This window comes from Dasypus novemcinctus, chromosome 18 (assembly GCF_030445035.2).
Source record: "Dasypus novemcinctus isolate mDasNov1 chromosome 18, mDasNov1.1.hap2, whole genome shotgun sequence".
NCBI classification, from domain to species: Eukaryota; Metazoa; Chordata; class Mammalia; order Cingulata; family Dasypodidae; genus Dasypus; species Dasypus novemcinctus.
This window is the reverse complement of record NC_080690.1, coordinates 75368743-75394322: the sequence shown is the minus strand read 5'-3', so window position 1 is coordinate 75394322 and position 25580 is coordinate 75368743. Positions and strand designations below refer to the sequence as shown.

Sequence of the window (25580 nt, the reverse complement as noted above, 5' to 3'; positions counted from 1 at the left end):
GCCATTCATTATTTTGTTTTCGGGGACCTAGAAGACATTGTCTTTGACGATTTGGTAATTCTAGTCATTTCTTAGCTTCCTCAGTATCACCTTGAATTGCTGAAATAAATGACTGTAAAGAGTCAAAGTTCTTTTCTGATTTGAGGTAGCCAACAATGGCCACATGGAGGATTTCCCCATAGAAACTCATGTTGATGGTATGTATAATGTGAGTTTCCAAATGTAGCAAAATGTTAATAGTTGGTTAATCTGTGTCCTACATGGGAATGCACTGGAGTTCTATGCATTGTTTTTGTTATTATTTTTGTAATTTTCCACGGACTTTTTTATAGTATGGGTTCCATCCTATGCTGACCACCATCTTACAGACATCTCCACTTCCAAATCTGGCCCAACTGTAATAAATGCTAGTGGATATGTCTGCTGGAAGACTATCTACCACTTATTCAGGAAAGTTAGCTCATGATGCCACCTGCTTGCAGTGTGGAGTCCAGCCCAGCCCATGCTTGCAGCAGGTTTGCCATCTGGGCTATGCCTAGTCCCTCCCAGGCCAGCCAGTGGACATGGGTGGGAGCTTGACTTGTCAGCTGGGTGCACAATGGGTTGGGTGGCTCCAGTATTGCACTGTGGTGGGTTCTTCATGTTGCTGACCCAATGGAAGCCACCAGGTGACTAGGAGGTAGCGTATCAGCCCTCCAGAACTACAGCAGCAGTGGAGGGGGAGGAAGTAAGTGCAGGTATGGGTGGGGAATGGGACCAAGGTGAACCTACTGCTTAGGAGAGTCTGGAGCCGCTGTGGCACCATGAACTTGCCTACACTCCCTCAGCTGAAGTCTCCCTCACTTTGGATGGACAATTTTGCCAGATAAAGACTTTTTTGGATGGAAGATTTTCTTTTTCAGTACCTTAAATATTTCATACCACTATCTTCTCACAACCATGGTCTCAGATAAGAAATTGGCACTTAGTCTTATCCCTTGTATGTGACTAATCACTTTCTCTTGCAGCTTTAAAATTTTTCTCCTTGTCTTTGACATTTGGAATTTTGCTTAGATGTGTCTTAGAGTAGTTCTATTAGAGTTTATTATGTTTAGAGTGCATTATGCTTCTCGGACATGTATATTTATGTCTTTAAGTGTTGGGAAATTTTGGCCATTATTTCCTCAAGTATTCTTTCTGCCCCCTTTCCATTTTTTTCTCCTTCTGGTACACCCATAACACATATGTTTGTACCCTACATACTGTCACTCATATCCCTAAGACATTGCTCAATTTTTTTCTATTTTTTCTGATTTCTACCTGTGTGGTTTCTATTGTCCTGTTTCCTAGTTTGTTAGAACAGGCAGTTTCTTCTGCCTGTTCATATCTGCTGTTGTATGCCTCGTTATTTTAATATCTTTTATTGTACCTTTCATCCCCATAATTGATTTTTTCTTTTTATACTTTCAAATCCTTCTTTATTCTCACACATTGTCTTCGTACTATCGTTTTGTTCTATATCCATATTTTTCTTCCTTTCTTTGAATTGATTTAGTTGATTTGTTTAAAGTTCTTTGGTTATTTATTCCAAATTGTGTTTCCTCTAAAGTTCTTATTTGATCCTTTGAGCCATATTTTCTTGTTTCTTAGTATGACTTGTAATTTTTTGTTGGTATGTGGGCATCTGATTATTGTATTGAGTTCATTCTGAAGGTCAGTTTCTCCCTGTTTTATTTAGGATTTTATTGTTGATTGGATTTGTGTTAAGGCTCTTCTTTGACATTTGGTGCAACTTATTCTGAACCTTTAGAGTAGTCTGTGATTAACTGTTCAGATTTTTTCAGCTCCTCTTCATTTGATTCTTGTCATGGTATATGGTACTTTTAAGGTTGCACTTTTGTACAGTTGTTTCACCTACAGGGGGATGTTTCCTTCCTTCTGTTCCTTTTCTGGAAATCTCGCTGTTCCATTTGTTTTTCTGCAGTATTTTTTACCCAGCTGCTGTGATTTGTTTAAATTTTCTCCCTTATTCAGTGCTGCTTTCTCCATATACTTTTCTGGGACCCATCCTGTCTTAGAGCAGTTCACTCCCCCACACCAGCTTTTTTGTTTGTTTGTTTGTTTGTTTTTGTGAGGATTTTTGCCTCCAGGTTCTTTCCTCTCATGGTATACTGCCCTGGGGAGCCTGATACGTACCAGTCTAGAAATGTGGGTCAATCCAGAGAAGTCAATTTTCATTTATGTGGTCTAGCCAACAGAAACTGGATTGAGAGTGTGCCCTACTTGCCAACAGTTCTGCTACAGTTTCTCCTTCCCCTCCCCCCACCCAGGGACCCTTTTTATGAAGCATGAAGTACAACTCAGCAACTTGCATTCCACACTGGGTCTCTGAGTACTTGGGTTCCTTGGCCTGGATGTGGGTGGGGTTCCAATTCACTGCAGAGAGTGACTCTGTAGTCTGCATCTGCAACAGCAGGAACCCCGAGTTCTGCTCCCTCTGCACAATGGCCAAGCTACGTGGTACTGAATGAGGGGAAAGGGTACAGACTGGCAGGTTCAGGTTGGAAATTCCCTACTTGTTTTTGTTGATTATTTTCTTTTTTGATTCAGCATTTGTAGAGTCCTTTATCATCTTTCAGAGTTCTAAGCAAGTGAGATTTGTCCTTGAATTAGCTGAATCTGAGGGGAGTTTTTCCAGGGGATGTCTTACATTGCTATTTTGATGCCATTACTTGCATCATCAGTTTTTACCTTTACAAAATTATTTCAGTAAGCATACACAGGTTGTAGTCTTGCCCCATCTTAATAAAACAAAACAAAGATAAGTCATGAAAAACTTGTACGGAAGATGGCAGAATAGGGAGCTCCAGGACTCAGTCCTTCTCCCAAAACAACTATGAAACAGGCAGAAACTGTCTGGAACAACTATTAAACAGGTAGGAACTGTCTGAGACAGCTATTTAGAAACTATTAAAACAGGAAGGAACTGTTCTGGAGGCCAGAAGAACACTACAGTGTCCAGGGAAGAGCAGGAGGAAAAGGATGATGAACTACAATAAAGCAGAGTAATTTGTTCTCTCTGAGCAGCAGCTACTGGCACCCATCCCACATTGTCATGGCAATGTGTCTTCGGTTCCAGTCGATGGTTAGCTTGCTGGTGACAGGAGGGGACATCAAAATCCACTTCCCCAAAAAGACAGGTGAACATGGTACATCACTGTTCATGGCTTTTGAATAGTGAATTCAGATTGTAGGGTGTCTAGCTCTGTGGGAAAGTATTCTTTCACCCATCCCAGTCAAAGTGGTGACAGCCGTTGTTTCACCCTTCTCCAGACAGGAGCACAGCTGGAAGAGAATTTAAGATGCAGTACTTCCTCAGGACTGCTGGTTCAGTTAGCTGAAGGGCTGCATTTGCTGGGAAGTCCAGGAAAGCTGAGTTTTAGGGAGCCATGAGAGAAGTTTTGGGCACCCTCTCTGAACCATTCCCTAGCACACACTGGAACTAGTCTTTACCGCCTTTGTGGGTCCCTAGCCCTGCTTTGGTTTTAAAATACTGACTTGAAGTTTCTTCAGAGTGCTTCTCTTCCTAGAATTTGCCCTCTAGACAAAAGAAGCTAGAGACAATGAAGGGTGTTTAAAAGAGGCAGATAGGCAAAGGCCTGCTGACTAAGAGCACTTGGGAAAGGGTAGTCTGTCTGCTTGGAAACAGAGCATCAGCCAAACTCCTGTAAACAGAGGAATTCTAAAACAACTAATTAGCAAAAGCCCAGGATAAGACAGAGGCCGGGAAAGCTAGGGAACACCTTTTATCATGGATTTGCCTTTGGCAGACCTTCCTGCTAGGACAGCTGAAGCTCAGGAGCACCTCTCTTATCAACAGCTGGTTAGAAAACCAAGAAATAGATATTCCAGGGAATCATTCCCAGAGTTAACACTTTAAAATTTTGAAATGTATAGTGTATAACTAAAGAGTACAAGATAAACAAGGAAACATTAAATGAAGGCACATCCAAAGGAACTAGTAAAAGAACAGAAAACACCAATGAAGAGGATGAGAATATGGATATACCCAACAAAGCCTTTTAAAAAATTACCTTAAGATGAAGCAAGTAGATGAAGGAAAGTACAGAGAATGTACTCAAAGATATTAGGAAAATAATGAGTGAATGATATGAGAGTCTAAGTAAAGAGAATGAAATTTTACAGAAGAATCAAACAGAGCTACCAGAGTTGAAGACCACAATAAATGCGATGAAAAATTTTCAGGAGGGTGTCAAGAGCAGATTGGTGCTGGCAGAAGAAAAAAAACAGTGAACTTAAAGACAGTGCATTTGAAATGAGTCAGGCTGAGGAGTGGAAAGAAAAACTAATATCAAAAGTGAAAATAGGGAAGCGGGTGTGGCTCAACAGATAGAGCGTCTGCCTACCGTTTAGGAAGTGCACGGATTTGATATTCAGGGCCTCCTGGTTCATGTGGTGAGCTGGCCCATACGCAGTGCTGCTGCATGCAAGGAGTGCTGGCCCGTGCAGGGATGCCCCCGTGTAAGGGTACCCCCAGCGCAAGGAGTGGCCCTGCGCAGGGAGAGCCGCCCTGCACAAAACTGCAGCCTTCCCTGGAGTGGTGCCACACACATGGAGAGCTGACACAGTAAGATGACATAACCAAAAAGAGACAGATTCCTGGTGCCGCCAAAAATACAAGTGGACATAGAAGAATATACAGCAAATGGACACAGAGAGCAAGAGCAGGCAGGCTGGGGGGCGGGGTGGAAGGGGAGAGAAATAAATAAAATCTTTAACAACAACAAAAAAGCTATAAGAATTAGAAAGTCTAAATAGTAAAATGGCAGAAGAAAGTCCTGTATTAGTAATGACTTTAAATGTAAAGAAATTAAACTCCCCAGTCAAAAGGGCAGAAATTGGCAGAATGCATAAAAACATGACCCAAACTATATGCTGTGATCAAGAGACTCACAGGTTGAGGGTGAAAAAGGATGGAAAATATATATACTATTGTGGGCGTGCCCCTGGGGCTGTTAGCTATACAGCTGGCTGGGCCGTTAGCTAGACAGCTTTTGCCTTGGTGAGGCGAACTTCTCGAACGGGTTGTGAGTGACGACGGGGCCCCGGTATCACACAGCCAGGTTAAATACACAGTAACCACCCCGGAGACGCAGGCTCGTGGCGCAGGTCTGGTTTGTTGGGGAAGTGGTACAGCTTATGTAGGCAGGGGTGGGGGCTTGAGGTGACGCGTCAATTATAGATAGGCTAAGGGGATTGGGATAATATGAAGCAGCTACTTGATGGGATGAGGTAGTTTTGAAGTTGGCGCGCGCGGGCTTCTCTGGCGGGAAGCTGTCTAGGAAGAAGGGAGGTGCCTTTTGTGATAGCCATTGTGTATGCTCAGCGGCCATTCTGGCTGCATGTTGTTTGCCAGCAAGCTCACCAACATACTATGCAAATAGAAACCAAAACAGAGCTGGGGTTTGGCAATACTGTATCAGATAAAATAGACTTTAAGTAAAATCATTCACAAAGACAAAGATGGTCATTATACGATATTAAAGGGGATAGTTTACCAGGGAGATGTAACAATTATAAGTATATATGCATCTAACAGCAGAACGCCAAAATATAAAGAGCAAATATTGAAAGATTTGAAGGGAAAAATTGAGTTTTCCTCATTAATAGTAGAAGACCTTAACACACCACTCTCAATAATGGATAGAACATCTAGTCATAAGAATCAGAGGAGGAAATATAGGACTTGAATGATTCACTAAACCAACTAGATTTAGCAGACAAATATAGAACACTGCACCCAACAAAAACAATACACAGGTCCTTTTAAAACATGAAAAGATGCTCATAATCAGTAGCTGTTTTAGTGTTGGGTCACAAAATATATGGTGGGTCACAAAATAAAGTCTCAAATTTAAAAACATTGAAATCATGAAGTATATATTCTCCAACCACAATGGAATGAAGCTTGAGATCAATAAAAGAGGGAGAAATGGAAAATTCACAAATATGTGGAAATAAACAGCATACTCATAAATGACCTATGGGGGAAAGAGGAAATCAGAAGCAAAATTAGGAAATATCTTCAGGTAAATGAAAATAAAAAATACCAAAGCTTATGGGATGCAGTGAAGAAAGTACTGAGATGCAAATTTATAGCTCTAAATGCTTACATTAAAAAAGAAAAAAAAATTCAAGTAAGAGAACCAGCAAGATGGCAGTGGAATAAGGAGCTCCTAGAGTCGGTTCCTGCTACCAGGCAGTGAGGAAACACCCAGAGCTCTCTGGAGCTAGCTGAAGCACCTTTTGGGGGGCTCCAGGAGACCAGAAGAGCATCCTGCCACATCCTTGAAGAAATGGAAGGAGGAGACGACCCATCTGCAGAGAAAATTCATAAGTGGAGCGCTCCATGCCACGGAGGCTGCTACCCATCCTCCACGGGAGGCACAGGCGGAGCTTTTCCGCAGCTTGAATTGAAAGCTCCACTTCCCAAAAATGGGGGAGAAAGAGATGGTTGGGCACCAGCATCAGCTACTGAGGAGTAAAATCAGTGGGCTAAAGCATAATACTGAGAACAGCTAGAGTTTGAGCCTGTCAAAGTTAGAAAGAGGCCAGTAGCTGCCATCTTAACTCCATGCCTGGCATGAGGGGAAGCAGGGTGGATTGAAAATCACAGTGCTGGTAGGGACCAACTTCTTTCCATCCAGATCAGTTTGCAGCTCTAGCCTAAGCCCCAGTCCCACCTCTGGGAGGGAGGCAGCTGGGGGGACCTGTGCCAGCCTCTCCAGGAAATTACCATCCCAGCTGCAGAAGCTGGTGATTGTCCTACTTTGGCAGCACAAACTGCCCTAGGAGGTATTCTGTGCCTGGAACTGGAATCTCCATTTCCCAAAAACGGGAGGAGGAGACTGTTGGCCACTAATTTTGGCTACTGATTAGTAGACTTGATTGGCTAAGGAATAACCGTAGGAACACCTAGGGTGAGAATCTGTTCAAGTCAAAAAGAGGTCAGTAGCTGACATTTTGTCTCTGCCTCCAGCCTGAGGGGAAGCCAGGACTGAAAATCACAGTGACATAGGAACTGATTTCTTTCACCCAGATCACCCTGCAGCCCTAGCCTAGGCTGCAGTCCCATCTCTGGCAGGGAGGAGACTGGCAGGCCCTGCACCAACCTATCCACATAACCGCAGGTACCTTTGGCTGGCACATTGAATAATTGGAAGTTTACCGGTGCAACTGTCGTCATCTTGGACCCGCACTACATAGATTGCTGCCCACAACTGCAGCTCCATCCCTGCCCTAGGCAGGGGAGAAAGGGGCACGAAGCCTCATCAGTCTCTCTGGGCAACTGCAGTCTAGTCCTGCACTACTTGGATTATTCCACACATCTGTGACTCTGTCCTACTCCTGGCAAAGGAGAAAGTTGGGAGAAGCTTAATAGGTTCCTGGGGCAATGAGGGCAGCTTGAACCTCCACAGCTTATAGCACCAACTACATCCTTGGCTCCTACTGCACAGCCAACAAGGTAGAAAGGGCAGGAAGCCCTAAACTAAAGAGAAAAACGGCACCCAGAATAAATAGTAAGCCAGATGCCAAAACATCAACAAAAAATTACAGTCCACACCAAGAAACAGGAAGATATGGCCCAGTTAAAGGAACAAGAAGAGCCTCTAGATGACATAAAGGAGTTGAGACAACTAATCATAGATGTTCAAACAAATTTCTTTAATAAGTTCAATGAGATGGGTAAAGATATTAAGGATATTAAGAAGACATTGGATGAGCACAAATAATTCGAAAGCATACATAGAAAAATAGCTCTTATGGGAATGAAAGGCATAGTAAATGAAATTTTAAAAAAACATTGGAATCATACAATAGCAGATTTAAGGAAGCAGAAGAAAGGATTAGTGAGCTTGAAGAAATGACCTCTGAAAGTGAACATACAAAAGAACAGATGAAGAAAAGAATGGAAAAATTGAACAAGGTCTCAGGGAACAAATGACAGCAAAATGTGTGCAAACATATGTGTCAGGGGTGTCCCAGAAGGAGAAGAGATAGGAAAAGGGGCGGAAGGAATATTTAAAGAAATAATGGTAGAAAATTTCCCAACCCTATTGAAGGACATAACTATCCCTGTCCAAGAAGCACAACGTATTCCCATCCAAAAAAATCCAAGACACATACTCATCAGAATGTCAAAGGTCAAAGACAAAGAGAATTCTGAGAGCAGCAAGAGAAAAGAAATGCATTACATATAAGGGATATCCAATAAGATTAAATGCTGATTTCTCACCAGAAACCACTGAGACAAGAAGACGGAGGTCTGATGTATTTAAGATACTACAAGAGGAAATGTTCCAGCCAAGAATCTTATATCTGGCAAGATTCTCTTTCGAAAATGAGAGTGAAATTAGAATGTTCACAGATAAACAAACTGAGAGTTTCTAACCAAGAGACCAGATTTTCAGGAAATGCTGAAGGGTATGCTAGAGCCTGAAAAGAAAAGACAGGAGAGAAAGGCCTGGAGGAGAGCCTAGAAATGAAGGTTATATCAATGAAAGTAACCAAAAGTATCAAAAGAGTGGGGAAAATAAAATATGACAGATAAAACTCAACTAAGAATATGCTTAACCAGTGATGTAAAGCACTTATATTCAGAAAACCTTAACTCAGTTTTAAATTAAAGAAGACCTAAATAACTGGAAGAACATTCCATGCTCATTGATTGGAAAACTAAATATCATAAAGACGTCATTTCTACTCAAATTGATATACAGATTCAATGCAATCCCAATAAAAATTCCTTCAGCATTTTTTTTTCCAATTGAAAGTGTGGTTATCAAATTTATTGGAAAGGGTAATGGGTCCTAAATAGCCAGAAACATCTTAAAAAGGAAAAGCGAACTCTGGTCTCCAGACTTTAAATTTTATTACCTAGCCATAGTGGTAAAAACAGCATGGTACTGGGAAGTGGATGTGGTTCAAGTGACAGAGATTCTGCCTACCATTTCGGAGGACCTGGGTTCAATCCCTGGGGCCTCCCGATGAAAAAAGAAGAGAAAGTGTGCCCACATGGTGAGGTGAGTGCCTGCGCAAGTGAGTCACACGGCAACATAACGCAACAAAAGAGAGATGAAGGGGAGAGTCAAGGTGAAGCACAACAGAAACCAGGAACTGTGGTAGCACAGCTGACAGGGAACATCTTTCCACATCAGAGGTCTCCAGGATCAGACTCCAGTGACACTTAGAGGAGAAAAATTGAGAAGACAAAAAGAGAAGCAGATACAGAAGATCACACAGTGAATGGACACAGACAGCAAAAACAGCAGGGCAGGGGAAGGGAGAGGGGGGAAATAAATAAATCTTAAAACAAAAAAACCCCCAGCATGGTACTGGCATAAGGACATCCACATAGACCAATGGAAGCACATTGATGGTTCAGAAACAGACCCTCACATGTGTGGTCAAGTGATTTTTGACTAACTTGTCAAACCCACACAGCTCAGGCAGAACAGTCCTTTCAACAAATGGTTCTGAAAGAACTGGATATCCATAACCAAAAGAAGGAAGGAAGAACCCTATCTCATACCTTATCCAAAAATTAACTCAGTATGGATCAAAAACCTAAAAATAAAAGCAAGAACCATAAAGCTTCTAGAAGAAATTGTTGGAAAATGTCTTCAAGACCTGGTGGTAGGTGGTGGATTCTTAAAGGAGATAAGAGGACTGAGATGGACTTATGATGTTTAATTTTAATGTATGTAGAAGTTTTAATTAGCTTTACTGTTAAAGTGTGGAAATGTATAGGGTAGATGGTAACATAGCGAGAAACAACTAGTTTTTAAATGGGTTGTGACTGAAAATGGTAGTCTAGGGATGTAAATGCCATTTGACAGAATGATAGAGAATAGTCTAGTAACTGAATAGCACAGTAAACCAAGAGGTGGATGAGAATTGTGGTTGATGGTACAGATTTAAGAGCGTCCTATGTGAGCTAGAGCAAATGTTCATCACTATTGCAGGGTGGTGGGAATGTGGAGAAGCATGGGAAAAATACAACTGGAGTGACCTGTGGACTGTGATTAGCAGTAATAATGTAATATGCTTGTATCTATTCCTAAGATGTACTGTGCTGATAATGGGGCAGTATGGAGAATGTGTGCCAAATGTACGCTATGGACATGGTAACAATCAGATAATATTATTTTATCTGTAACAAATGTTCTACCATGGTGTGGTATCTTGATAGATGGATGTTGTTTGGGAATTCTGCACATGTGCGTGATTGTTTTATAAGTTTACAACTTCTGTCATAAAAAAAAATTTTTTTAAATAATAATAGAGTGTGTTGGGGGAAAATACACCAAATGTAAAGACTATAAATAGTAGTATGATTTTCACAATATTCTTTCATAATCCATAACAAATGTCTCATGACAGTGCAAGGTGTTGGTGGAGGGTTGATGTATGGGTCCCCTGTATAATGTTATGCATGTTTGCTTTATAGGTCCACAACTTTTACTATACACTTATTGTTTATGTATATTCATATATAAATGATATAAAGATAATAATAGGGTGGATTGGGGGAAAATACTTTGGTTAGTAGTAATATTTTTACAATGTTTCTAATCATTAGTTTAAAATGTTTAAAAACAATGCAAGGTATTGGTGGTAGGGTGAGTTATGAGAGTCCTGTATGATGCTATGTGTGTTTGTTTTGTAAGTTCACAACTATTATTACACACTTTTTGTTTATGTATGTTTATGTGTGAGTGATATACTTCAGTAAATTTTTAAAAACTCAAATCAGAAACCTAACCTCAAAACTGAAGAACTTAAAAAAAGAAGACCAAAGTAAACCAAAAGCCAACAGAAGGGAGGAAAAAATGAAGATTATAGTGAAGTTAAATGAAATAGAAAACAAAACAAAAAGCAATAGACTCAACCAGCCAAAAGTTTCTATGAAAAGATCAGTAAAATTGACAAACCTTTACCTAGACTGATGAAGAAAAAGAGGATGCAAGTGATGGTTAGACTATTGTGTCAACTCGGCCAGATAATTGTGCCCAGTTGTTTGGTCAACCAAGCACTGGGCTAACTGTAATACAAGGTGCCATTTATGGACTTTGGTCACCATTGACTTTACTGCAGTGGTAAATCATAGTTAGCTGGTTAAAATTACATCAGTCAGGGAGATTGCCATCAGCAGTAAGTGATGCTTAACCCAATCAGTTGAATCCCTTAAAAGGGTAAGTCATTCTAGCATTGAGAGGGAATTTCCCAGCTCTTCTTTGGACAGCCAACATCTCCCAGAACTCGTCAAGATTCTTCACTGGACTTTTATTGGAGCTCCTGGTTGCAGCCTGCCTGAGGAACATGGACTTGTGCATCCCCATGACTGCGTGAGAGACTCTGATAAATCTCTTATTATCTACAGATATCTCTTGTTGATTTTGTTTCCCTAGAGAACACTGACTAATACAGTGCACAAAATGAAAATCACAAATGAAAATGGGGAAAAGGAGTAAAGACTATATAATGATAACTATGAATAACTGTATGCCAATAAATTAGGTATTCTAGATGAAATGGACGAATTCTTAAACACTTACAAGCCACCTACATTGACTCAATAAGGAATAGAAAGTCTCAGTACACTAATTACTAGTAGAGAGATTGAATCAGTAAAGAAAAGCTTCCTAACAAAAGCACCAGATCGTTTCACAGGAGAAGTCTCCCAAAAATTCCAAGAAGACTTAACTCCAATTCTGCTCAAACTCTTCCAAAATTGAAGTGGAGGGATCACTCCCTACTGTATTCTGTGAGGTCAACCAAAGCCAGATGAACATAGAACAAGAAAAGAAATCTACAGACCAATATCTCTATGAGTATAGATGCAAAAATCCTCAACAAAATACTAGCAAACTGAATACAACAGCACATTAAAAGAATTATGCAGCATGAACATGTGATTTATCTCTGGTATGCAAGAGTGGTTCAACATAAGAAAACCAATTAATGTAATGCACCCCATTAACAGAATGAAAGCAAAAACCCACAGTTGTCTCAGTTGATACAGAAAGGCATTTGACAAAATGCAGCATCCTTTTTAGAAAAAAAAATGTTTAGAACACTGGGATTAGAAAGAAACTTCATTGGCATATTAAAGGGCATATATGAAAAGTTCACTGCTCACTTCCTAATTATTGGTGAAAGACCGAAGGGTTTCCACTCAATATCTGGAAAAAGACAAAGATCCCCATTGCCACCATTGCTTTGCAGCATTGTACTGGAAGTTCTTACCAGAGTGATTAGGCAAGAAAAAGATATTTAAAAGGCATTCATTCAGTTGGAAAGAAGGAAGTAAAACTTTCTCTGTTTGCAGATTATATGACCTTATACAGAAAATCTTGAAAAGTCCACAACAAAGCTCCTAGAGATAATTAATAAATTCAGCAAAGTGGTGTGGTACAAGATCAACAACAAGAAATCAGTATTGTTTCTTTACGTAAGCAACGAACAATGAAAAAAAATCAAGAAAAAATTCCATTCATGATGCGAACTGAGAAAATAAATATCTAGCAGCAAATCTAACCAAGAATGCAAAGTATGTTTACACAGAAAACTATAAAGTATTGCTGAAAGAAGGACATTCTGTACTTATGGGTTGGAAAACTAAATATTATTAAGATGTCAGTAATACCCAAAGAAATTTACAGGTTCAGTTCAACCCCAATCAAAATTCCAACAGCCCTCTTCACAGAAATGGAAAAGCATATCATGAAATTGATACAGAAGAGTTCTTGTGTTTTTGAGGCTGAGGACTGACTTGGGTTCTGAGAGGCTCCCTATCCTGTACCACAGATTAGAGTGGGACCAGTCTCATTAGGTTGAATCTATAGGCTTGGTGGTTATTAATCTAGATATCTTAGAGGGTGTTAAAAGGACCTGAACAAATTCTGCTCAAACCTCCTGCTGTGAATCAGCAGTACTTTTGAACAGGTTTCTCCCCATACAAAAGTTTGTTGTAAAAATATAGAAAAGAGTGGCGGTGGAAATGCAGACACTGAACTTCAGGTCTGAATGATGTTTGTACCCTGAGCATATAGTTCTCGTGGGGTTTTGAGATCCATTACAGTGTAGTTATGACTTTCCTCTCCTCTTGCTTTCCCCCCAAATTTGGTGATTTAAGATCCTCTTTCTAGTGACGTGAATAATGATAGTTACTTTTTCATTTCAAACATTGAATAGCCCCTTTGGTTAACGTCAGGGGCAATCTATAACATAGATAAACTGGAATAGTAACTTAAGCATTCTTGATTGTTCAGGTAGTGGTGGTTCAGGTAGTGGTGGTTTGATAGATACAGACCTCCTGTAGTAACCCTCTATTTGAAGATTCTTATTAACTTACTCTACTATATGGTTGCCCTTTTTATGTAATTCCTAGCTTTTCTTAAGTCTTACAGTTAGCATTTGGAGACAGGAGAAATCATTATTTGAAGTTCTAATACCTGATGCAACTCCTATAGTTTGGGAGTCCATTTTGAAAATGTTGACCTAAATAATGTGGCACCTTTTATAGTTGTATTGCTTGGTAATAATTATTTTTTAAAATATATTTGTAGAAAAATTAGAAATTACAAGTCAGCCAGAAGGTAATCACCATAATTTCACCATCCACGATAATCACTGTAATTAACTTGGTGTATCTTTCCAGGCAATTTATGTGTGCATATTTATGTATATGTACATATATTTTTTAAAAAATGGGACCTTACTGTATATTCAGTTTTATAAACTGCTTTTTAAAAATAACTACATCAAAAACATTTATATCATTAAATACTTTGTTAGGTTGATTGGTTGCATGTATGGATGTACCATCATTTATTTTCATATTCATATTCTCTGTCTTCAATTCCTGCAACCCATTGTCACTTGAACCCCATCCAGTCATACTTTAACATCTACCATTCCACTGATAATTTCTTTGTCAGAACCATCAAAGATCTCCCCTTTTGTAAGTCTTTCTTTTCCTATCAGCGACATGAACAGTTGATTGAAAACACTCTTCCTGTCTTTAAAGACAAAGGTTATTAAAAAAAAAAAAATCTGTGTGTGTCCCAAATTCCCAGTCTTGCAGCAAAATTTGTGGGTTTCAACTAGGAGGGGAAGACATTCAGACGAAAGTGTGGGAAACTGACAGCTGGTGTACGTGAAGGATTGGGTTATCTCTGAATCCTATCTGTTGCAGTGGACAGCAGAGGACCCCATGTTGAAGGCCTTGCCATATGTGGGCTTGTGGCACAGAAATGGGGCATGTTGAATCTAAGCATTAAACAGCTATTTTCATTACTCAGGATTGACTTCTCAAGACTGACCTTGCCTAAGAAAGAAGCCTGGAGAGCTTCCCTGAGAAAGAAGTGTCAGCAATGTCTCTTTTTCAGGTAAAAGTCATATTCTTGGTTGATTAATTTATTTATCCTTCCTGAAATGCCACTGCTTGGACTTCCTAATCTTCTCTGACTCTGAAGTATCCTGACTAACATGTTTGTTCATACTCACCCAAGGGATCATCATGGGATGGCTTCCCACCCAGGCATGGATTGGAGACAGGAGTGGGTCTCATGGCATCAGAGAAGGTGGGTAGCAGATATTCTTTACAATTGCACATCTGGATGCACTGTCAGGCATCTGAACGCCAAGATTAATTAAACAGAATATATTGTTAATGTGCTGAATTAATGTGCAGGAACCCTGGAAAATTCTATAAAAGCAGTGCTAGCAAGAAACCTGTTCTCACTAATATTATATGGTATTTGAAGCCAAACAAGTGAATCATGATGTTTCTGGCTACAAAATATTAATGATTTGAGATACAATGGAAAATTGAGACACAGACAGCAATAACAGAGGATGCTTCATTCCATTACTTTTAAAATATGGAATCCAGCTAATGTCTAATCGTAGGTGGTCCTTTAAATCATTCTTAGCACTTCCTCCCAAGGAAACATGGGAATGCTCATGCAGCAGGGACTTTAGGTGAAAATGGCTATAATCCAGCCAAGACACTAAAGGAGACAGTTTTACCTTTGTTATCAGAAAGGGCAGGTCCAAGTTCAGGTTCCACCACTGTGTTTTTTAACTAAGTTGTGTATGATAATGTCGACAAGGTCATTTCAATTAAGTATAATTTATGCATGTTCATTTTACCAAAAATGCAGCAATGCATAAGTATATAAAATGATAGATTATGAAACTCCAAGAGTTTTTGTTATTCAGAGATGTCTACTTTTAATGAAATTGTATGTGTATGTGCATGCCTAGGAACCTGTGGTATAAACAACAGTCACATTGTCATTTCCTAAATAAGTTTGATATTTATATTAACATTTGAAAATATGTATTAAATGCTTTCCATAGACTTAACAGTTTTGTATGTTGCTAAGATAGTGAGTTATTATTAAGAATGGTAACTCACTATATTTGCATGTGTCTGTGTGCTTTTATCCAGATCCATGTTGTGAACATTTCCTAGTTTTCTCAGGAAATTCTCTGAAAACGTACTGTTAATTCTGTATGAGCTACTTAATTGTTTGACTCTTGGGTTCAATTCTAAAGCCGAACTTCCTGGATTCAGCTGCTGGCCCTGTCATTTTTTTTTTTCTTCCCTTTCCCCTCCCCTGCCTTGCTGTTTTTGCTGTCTGTGTCCATTCACTATGTGATCTTCTGTATCTATTTCTCTTTTTGTCTTCTCATCTTTCTTCTCTAGGATTCACTGGGATTCTATCCTAGGGACCTCTGATATGGAGAGAGGTTCCCTGTCAATTGTACCACCTCAGTTCCTGGCTTCTGCTGCACTTCACCTTGACTCTCCCCTTCATCTCTCTTTTATTGCATCATCATCTTGCTGAGTGACTCACTTGCGCGGGCACTGCCTCACTGCGCAGGCACTCGGCTCACCCTGCAGGCACTGGCTTACTGCGCAGGCACTGGCTCACCACGCAGGCATTCACATGGGCACTCAGCTTGCCATGCAGGCACTCATGCAGACACTTAGCTTACTGCAGGGGCAATTGGCTTGCCATGCAGGCACTTGGCTCACCATGTGGGCCCACACATGGGCACTCAGCTCACCACATGGGCACTCAACTAGCTGTGTTGGCACCCACATGGGCACTTGGCTCCCTGCGTGTGCACTCAGCTAACCACGTGGACACTTGGCTTGCCATGCAGGCACATATTCTCTTTTCTTTCACCAGGAGACTCCAGGGATTGAACCTGGGTCCTCCCATATGGTAGGCAAAGGCCTTATCACTTGAGCCACATCTGCTTCCATGGCCCTTTCATTTATTAGCTGTTTGATATGAGGCAAATTCCCTATATGCTTTATGGCATAGTTGTTTCCTCTCTAAGGTAGAATTTGATCTTTCTCTAATAAACTTTTATGTCATTATAGGAGTTAAGTAAAGCATTTAGAGTAAAACTTAGCATATGATAAGTGTTCAAAAACTGTTAGTCATTGCTCTTGCTGTCTTCTCAACCATTTGTAGATTGTGACTTTTCTAAGCCACTGTGGACTTTGTTGTCCCTGAAACACCACTCCTGCTCTAGCTCATCTAAAAATTGACTCTCACTTGATGTGTACAACATTGTATCTAGCACTTCCATATAGATGACCCTGTTTTGAATATTTTTCACTTGTATGTTTCTTTTATCATCCAAAAAACTTGAAATCCATAGTGATTTGGTGTGTATTTCATATCCTTTGATGGAAAATCATGATGAAACAAAATTAGGGATATATGGCTTGCTCAAAATTATCTTACATAGATGTGTTAGAATTCTCAAATGAATTGAGTTGATCCTTAACATCTCTCTTCTCATTTTGTGGGAGGATAAGAACTCTCCCCATGACTGCTTTATGAAATGTGTTTTTCATTTCAGGGACTGGTGACATTCCAGGATGTGGCCATAGAATTCTCTCAGGACGAATGGGAATGCCTGGACCCTGAGCAGAGGGCTTTGTACAGGGACGTGATGATGGAGAACTACAGAAACCTGGTCTCCCTGGGTGAGGATAACTTCCTTCCAGAAGTAGGTATGTGCCCTTAGAATCTTTGCATTTTCCCTTGTGAGTCACTTGGGATCCTTAGCCTTGCCTAAATGAGATTAAGTTGTGTTGGTTTCAGAAATGAAGAGCAAAATACTATAGCATCTGGACTTTAACCACACACTTCAGGCTAGATTAGCATTGGTTCTAAGGATTTGAGTAAGCATAAAACCTTATGTAAAAGCATTTTTTGAGCATTTGTTGAGATGTAATTTACATACTATACAATTTGCTCATTATAAATGTACGCTTCAGTGGTTTTTCTTACATATTTGCATGGCCTCAAAAAGAAACCCTTCACCCTTCGCTATCACCCTCATACCCACCCACCCCTCCAGCCCTAGGAAGCCACTAATCTATTTTCTGTCTAAATACAAATTCCTATTCAGGATATTTCCTATGAATGGAATCATTTAGTCTTTTGTGACTGCCTTCTTTCTTTAGCATTATTTTTTTTTTAGATTCACCCATGTTTATCCTTGTTGTAGCATTTATCAGTATGTCATTCCTTTTTATGGCCGAGTAGTACTCTATTGCACAGATACACCATATTTTATTTATATATTTGTCACTCGATGGACATTTGAGTGGTTTCCATCTGTTTGGTTGTAATGAATAATGCTTCTATAAACATTTGTATTCAATCTTTTGCATGGACAGATGTTTTCATTTCTCTTGGGTATATGTGTCAGTATAGAATTGCTGGTTTGTTTGGTAGCTCTATGTTTAATCATTTGAGGGAATCCCAGACTGTTTGCCAATGTGGTTACACCATTTTACATCTCCATCAGCAGTGTCAGGGTTCCTGTCTTAGTGTCCTGGCTGCTAAAACAAATAGCATACAATGGGTTGTCTGAACAACATGAATTTAATGGCTTGTGGTTTCAGAGGCTAAAAGGCTTGCTGCCTCCTGGGGTTGGTATCTTCTGGCTGGTCAGCAATCTTTGGGGTTCTTGTGCTTTTCTGTCACATGTGATGCACATGGCAATGCTTTTCTCCTTTCTCCTCCAGGTAGTTGACTTCTGGCTTTTCCCTTTGGTCTTTTGTCTTTATAAAGGACTCCAGTAAGCTTGATTAACACCCAGTCATTTGGACACCCCTTAACTGACTTAACATCTTCAAGGGATCCAGTTTACAATGGGTCCATACCCACCAGAATGCAGACAAAGACCAAGAGTACACAACTCAGTCTACCACAGTTCCACATTCTCCACATCCTCAGAAACATTTATTATTGCCTGACTTTTTAATTTAGCCATCCTAGTACGTATGAAGTGGAATCTTTTTTTTTTTTTTAATAATAGTGCCACACAAGAAATGACTTTTTTTTTAAAAAAAAAATTTATTTATTTATTTAATTTCCCCCCCTCCCCTGGTTGTCTGTTATTGGTGTCTATTTGCTGTGTCTTGTTTCTTTGTCCGCTTCTGTTGTCGTCAGCGGCACGGGAAGTGTGGGCGGTGCCATTCCTGGGCAGGCTGCTCTTTCTTTTCACGCTGGGCAGCTTTCCTCATGGGCGCACTCCTTGCGCGTGGGGCTCCCCCATGCGGGGGACACCCTTGCGTGGCACGGCACTCCTTGCGCGCATCAGCACTGCACATGGCCAGCTCCACACGGGTCAAGGAGGCCCGGGGTTTGAACCACAGACCTCCCATGTGGTAGACGGACGCCCTAACCACTGGGCCAAAGTCCGTTTCTCTGAAGTGGAATCTTATTGTAGTTTGCATTTGCACTTACCTGTTGACTAATTATGATGAGTGCCATTTTGTGAGCTTATTGACCATTTGTATTTCTTTCTTGAGAAGTGTCTATTCAGATTCTTTGCCTGTTTTTTAATTATCATGTTTGCCTTTCTATTATTCAGGTATAAGGGTTCTTTGTATGGTCTAGATACAAGTTCTTCATCAGATGTATGATTTACAGATATTTTCTCCCATTCTCTGTGTTGTCTTCATTTTCTTCATGGTGTCTTTTGAAGATCAAAAGTTTATTTATTTTAAACAAACACTGCATATCCACCAAACATACACTCTCTCCTCCTCCCTCCCTTGGTAACCTTTAATCTACATCTGACTCTGCAAATTTACTATTTCTAGATATCTCTTATAAGTGACATGATACAATATTTGTCCTTATGTGTCTTCCTTCTTTTACAGAGCATAATGTTTTCAAGGTTCCATATAGCAGCACATCTCAGAACTTCTTTCTTAATTATGGCCAAATACTCTTTCATTGTATTTTTTATCCATTCATCTGTTGATTGACACTTGAATTCTTTCTACCTTTTATCTATTGTGAATAAGGCTGATATAAACATTGGTGTACAAGTACCTGTTTGAGACTGTTTTCATTTTCCTTAGTTTATATCTAGGAGTAGAATTGCCAGATCATATGGTAATTTAATTTTTAATTTTTTGTGAAACCTGCCATATTGCTGTCCATAGTAGCGGTATTATTTTACATTCCCACCAACAAAGCACTTTAGTTCGTTTCTCAGTATTCTCCCAACACTTGTTTTCTATTTTTATCTTTTTAATTTTAAAAAAAATTTGTTTTTTTTTTCTTCTATTTTTTAATAACATCATTTTTCTAAGTTTGGTGTGTCATCTCATTGTGAGTTTGGTTTGTCGTTCCCTAATTAAAAGTTCTCTTTTTTTTCTAAATAATTTTTTTATTTTATTTATTTATTTATTTATTTTATTTTATTTTTAATTATTTATTATTATTTTTTAAATTACATTATGAAAAATATGAGTTCCCATTCAACCCCACCGCCCCCGCCCTCCACTCCCCCCACAGCAACACTCTCTCCCATCATCATGACACATCCATTGCACCTGGTAAGTTCATCTCTGAGCATCACTGCACCCCATAGTCAATGGTCCACATCATAGCCCACACTCTCCCACGTTCCATCCAGTGGGCCCTGGGGGGATCTACAATGTCCCGTAGTTGTCCGTGAAGCACCACCCAGGACAACTCCACGTCCTGAAAATGCCTCCCCATCTCATCTCTTCCTCCCATTCCCCACACCCAGCAGCCACCATGGCCACCCTTCCCACACCAATGCCACATTTTCTCTGTGGACATTGGATTGGTTGTGTCCATTGCACATCTATGTCAAGTGGGGGCTTAGATTCCATATGGGTACTGGATGCACTCCTCCCGCTTCCAGTTGTAGACACTCTAGGCTCCATGTTGTGGTGGTTGACCTTCTTCAACTCCATGTTAGCTGAGTGGAGTAAGTCCAATAAATCAAAGTGTAGGAGCTGAAGTCTGTTGAGGCTCTGGGCCTGGGTGTCATATTATCAGTCCAGAGATTCAAATCCCCTACATATATCTTAAACCCAGCACCAACTACAATTCCAATAAAGTAGCATGCAAGTCTTGTGAAAAGAGATCCCCTCTGAGTCCAATTCCATCACGCAGAAACACCAGCTCCAAAGAAGGGCCATCTGTCATGGCAGTGAACCCCTTCTGCCATGACCATAGAACCCGTGGGTCTCTTTATCCCTCAAAAGAACCAATACCTGGGGTTGTATCTACCTTATCTGTCTCTTAGACTCTGTTCAGTTGTACATAGGGGTATTCCTTCTGACAACCTCCAGACTCTTTTTTAGAGACTCACAGCCTTATAATCTCATTTCTCCTTTCCATTTCCCCCTTACATTAGGTCAAACCGCTTCCCGAAGTCATGTTATTATATGTAGACAGGTATATTCTGCTGTTCCGCATTGAATCTTTAATTCAAGGTCATTTTCTAGTTGCTTCTTCAGCTGGTATGTGGTAGTGATCCCTCGGTGCCAGGGAGGCTCATCCCCGGGTGTCGTGTCCCACGCTGGGGGGAATGCATCGCATCTGCACGCTGAGTTTGGCTGTGAGAGTGGCCACATTTGAGTAACATGCAGAATGTCAGGAGGAAACCCCCAGGCACAATGCTACTCTAGACCTTGTTCTTATTGCAGGTGTATAGGCTCAAAAGTGTAACCATTAGTATCACGAGCCCACTGTTGGGCCCTCCTTCCTTCCTGGTTCTTGCCGTTGCACCTGGAGGATTGCCACTGCTCTCCCAGGGCCCACAACAGTGACCCCCCGGCCAGGAGCCCAGTACCCCCCCAGCTGTTGTTTTTGTTTCCACTATGAGTATATATAGACATTACCATATACCCTGGGCATATGCCCTGTATAACTCCCTGTCAACCATATATATCCTGTCAATAACATCCCATATCAGTATTCCTCCGCTGCCATTGTTGAACCACTCTGTGATCCAAAACTTCCCGTAAAGTGAATCCCAACATAATGTCAGCTTCAGAAGAGTCTTAGATCACCAAAATTCATATATACAATATACAGTATTTCCCCAGATCCACCATAAAACCTTTTCCCTTGCACAGCAATAATCTTTTAACTTATTCATATCATATTTCCTGAAACTGATGTACAGATTCCAACACTATAGTTTTCAAACAAGGTGACATTTGTGCTTACTATGTTCTCCATATTTTAGGCTGTACAGTCTAAATTTTTTAGTTATCCTATGTTTTGTCTTATGGTTTTCATTATTAGTCTGTCGTCCCCTATATGTTTTTGGTGTAATGTTAGCTGTTTTATATTCATCCTCGTGTACTCTCACATAACTCCTCTTTTGCCCCCTTATTTACCTTTGTTCCATCCATTCCACATCCATTTTCCCCTCCCCTTAGGGCCCACAACGCCTGCCAATCTAATACCCTGGGAGCCGTCCTTTCTCACGAGAGATACAGTTATCTCTATTCGACGGCATTAGTCTTCCCCAGGATATGGGTCCACCCCACCCAATGGTAGAACCCACCTTGGCAAAATGAGCCTTCAGCTATTCCCTCCGGAGTCCGTCCCGCATCAGACCATACCCCCTGAGCGTCCTAACCAGGTAACCCTCCTACTTATACTTTGATACGTTTTACTCAACATTTAGTTCTCAACGAACTTCTGACACTCTCCCATATTCGTATGTTGCCCCTCCCTCCCACCTATTTCTTGGACAATATTACCCCTCTTCCCATCCCCAGCGCCTCTCAAACCCAGAAAACCCCACCCGAAGGTAACCCCTTGCCCCCATTTTGTCCCTTCTTTGTGCTCATACTTACCGCCAGCTCATCACAGATTCCACCCCTGCAGACATTAACTCACATCCTTCCTCCACCGCCCGATTTCCTGTAAGCCACTTTTCCAGACTCTAGCTCTCTGAGGCAGTTAACTTATTTCATATCATTGAGGTCATATAGTATTTGTCCTTCAATGCCTGGGTTGCTTCACTCAACATAAGATTCTCAAGGTTCATCCGTGTTATCACGTGCGATTGTAGTGTATTGGTTCTTACAGCTGAGTAGTATTCCATTGTGTGTATATACCACATTTTATTGATCCACTCATCTGTTGATGGACATTTGGATTGATTCCAACTTTTGGCGATAGTGAACAATGCTGCTATGAACATTGGTGTACATATATCGGTTTGTGTCCTTGTTTTCAGATCTGATGGGTATATACCCAGCAGTGGTATTGCTGGGTCATATGGCAAATCTATGGATAATTTTTTGAGAAACCGCCAAACTGTCCTCCAGAATGGTTGGATCCTTCTGCATTCCCACCAGCAATGGATGAGTGTTCCCCTTTCTTCACATCCTCTCCAGCATTTGTATTCTACTGTTTTTTTCATGGCTGCCAATCTTATGGGTGTCTCATTGTAGTTTTGATTTGCATTTCCCTGATAGCTAGAGATTTGGAGCATTTTTTCATGTGCTTTTTAGCCATTTGTATTTCTTCTTTGGAGAAGTATCTGTTTAAGTCTTTTTCCCATTTTTTAAATGGGTTGTTTATCTTTTTGTTTTCAAGATATATGAGTTCTTTATATATGCAAGTTATAAGTCTCTTATCAGATATATGGTTGCCAAATATTTTCTCCCATTGTGTGGGTTCCCTTTTCACTTTCTTGACAAACTCCTTTGAGGTGCAGAAGGCTTTAATTTTGAGGTAGTCCCATTTATCTATTTGTTCTTTTGCTGCTCGTGCTTTTGGTGTGATATTCATGAAGCCATTTCCTATTACAAGGTCCTGTAGATGTTTCCCTACACTGCTTTCTAAGGTCTTTATGGTCTTGGCTCTTATATTTAGGTCTTTGATCCATCTTGAGTTGATCTTTGTATAAGGTGTGAGATGGTAATCCTCTTTCATTCTTCTACATATGGCTATCCAGTTCTCCAGGCACCACTTGTTGAATAGGCCATTCTCTCCCAGTTGAGAGGGTTTGGTGGCTTTATCGAATATTATATGGCTATATACATGAGGTTCTATATCTGAACTTTCAGTTCGATTCCATTGGTCTGTGTGTCTCTCCTTATGCCAGTACCATGCTGTTTTCACTACTGTAGCTCTGTAGTATGTTTTGAAGTCAGGAAGTGTGATTCCTCCTATTTCGTTTTTCTTTTTCAATATGTCTTTGGCTATTCGGGGCCTCTTTCTATTCCAAATAAATTTCATAGTTAGTTTTTCTAGTTCCTTAAAGAAGGCTGTGTTGATTTTTATTGGGATTGCATTGAATGTGTAGATCAGTTTTGGTAGGATAGACATCTTAATAATATTCAGTCTTCCTATCCATGAACACGGAATATTCTTCCATTTATTTAGGTCTTCTTTGATTTCCTTGAACAATCTTGTATAGTTCTCGATGTATAAGTTTTTTACCTCTTTAGTTAAATTTATTCCTAAGTATTTGATTTTTTTATTTACTATTGTGAATGGTATTTGTTTCTTGATTTCTTCCTGATCTTGCTCATTATTGGTGTACAGAAATGCTACTGATTTTTGCGCATTGATCTTATAACCTGCGACTTTGCTAAACTCATTTATGAGTTCTAGGAGCTTTGTTGTAGATCTCTCAGGGTTTTCTATATATAGGATCATGTCATCTGCAAATAATGAAATTTTGACTTCTTCCCTTCCAATTTGAATGCCTTTTATATCTGGTTCTTGTCTCAGTGCTCGAGCAAGTACTTCCAAGACAATGTTAAATAGGAGCGGAGACAATGGGCATCCTTGTCTTGTTCCTGAGTTTAGAGGGAAGGATTTCAGGATTTCGCCATTGTAAACAATGTTGGCTTTAGGTTTTTCATATATACTCTTTATCATGTTCAAAAAGTTTCCTTGTATTCCGATCTTTTGGAGTGTTTTTATCAGGAAGGTGTGCTGTATTTTGTCAAATGCCTTTTCTGCATCTATAGATATAATCATGTGGTTTTTTTCTCTCAATCTGTTTATATGGTGTATTACATTGATTGATTTTCTTATGTTGAACCATCCTTGCATACCTGGAATAAATCCCACTTGGTCATGGTGTATAATTTGTTTAATGTGTTGTTGAATACGATTAGCAAGTATTTTTTTAAGTATTTTTGCGTCTAGGTTCATTAGAGAAATTGGTCTGTAATTTTCCTTTCTTGTGGTGTCTTTGTTTGGCTTTGGTACTAGAGTAATGTTGGCATCATAGAAGGAATTAGGCAGTGTTCCTTCTGTTTCGATTTCTTGGAATAGTTTCAACAGGATTGGTGTTAGTTCTTTCCGGAATGTTTTGTAGAATTCACCTGTGAAGCCGTCTGGCCCTGGGCTCTTCTTAGTTGGGAGATTTTTAATGACTGATTCTGTCTCTTTGCTTGTGATTGGTTTGTTAAGATCATCAATTTCTTCTTTCGTCAGTATGGGCTGCTTATGAGTTTCTAGGAATTTGTCCATTTCCTCTAAATTGTCATTTTTGTTGGAATATAGTTTTTCAAAGTATCCTCTTATGATAGTCTTTATTTCTGTGGGGTCAGTCGTGATATCACCTTTCTCATTTCTTATTTTGTGTATTTGCATCTTTTCTCTTTTTTTCTTTGTTAGTCTCGCTAAAGGTTTGTCAATTTTGTTGATCTTCTCAAAAACCAGCTCTTGGTCTTGTTTATTTTTTCAAGTGCTTTCTTATTTTCTATTTCATTTAGTTCTGCTCTTATCTTTGTTATTTCCTTCCTTCTTCTTCCTGTTGGGTTACTTTGTTGTTGTTTTTCTAATTCCGTCAAAAGTGCAGTTAGTTCTCCAATTTTTGCTCTTTCTTCTTTTTTGATATATGAATTTATGGCTATAAATTTCCCTCTCAGTACCGCTTTTGCTGCATCCCATAAATTTTGGTATGTTGTGTTATCATTATCATTTGTTTCAAGGTAGTCATTGATTTCTTTTGAGATTTCCTCTTTGACCCACTGTTTTTCTAAGAGTGTGCTGTTTAATTTCCAAATTGTCGTGTGGAGTCTGGGTCTCTGTCCCTTGCAAATTTCCAGCTTCTCTCCACTGTGGTCAGAGATATTGTTTTGTATGATTTCGATCTTTCTGAATTCATTAAGCCTTTCTTTGTGGCCTAGCATATGGTCAATCTTGGAGAATGTTCCATGT

General features: G+C 39.9%; 1 protein-coding gene across 2 annotated transcripts in view; it reads left to right on the top strand.

Annotated features, from left to right (window-relative positions):
• LOC101442770 (zinc finger protein 665-like) overlaps positions 1–25580 on the top strand; it is a 52887-nt gene that overhangs the window by 5426 nt on the left and 21881 nt on the right. The window contains exons 2-4 of one of the 2 annotated variants that reach the window (XM_012525836.4): positions 14367–14453; positions 14577–14648; positions 16954–17107. In XM_012525836.4, the coding sequence (XP_012381290.2) occupies positions 14439–14453; positions 14577–14648; positions 16954–17107 (241 nt within the window). In that variant the 5' untranslated portion in view covers positions 14367–14438. The remainder of the gene's footprint in view (positions 1–14366; positions 14454–14576; positions 14649–16953; positions 17108–25580) is intronic. The other variant, XM_058279421.2, reaches the window with a different exon arrangement.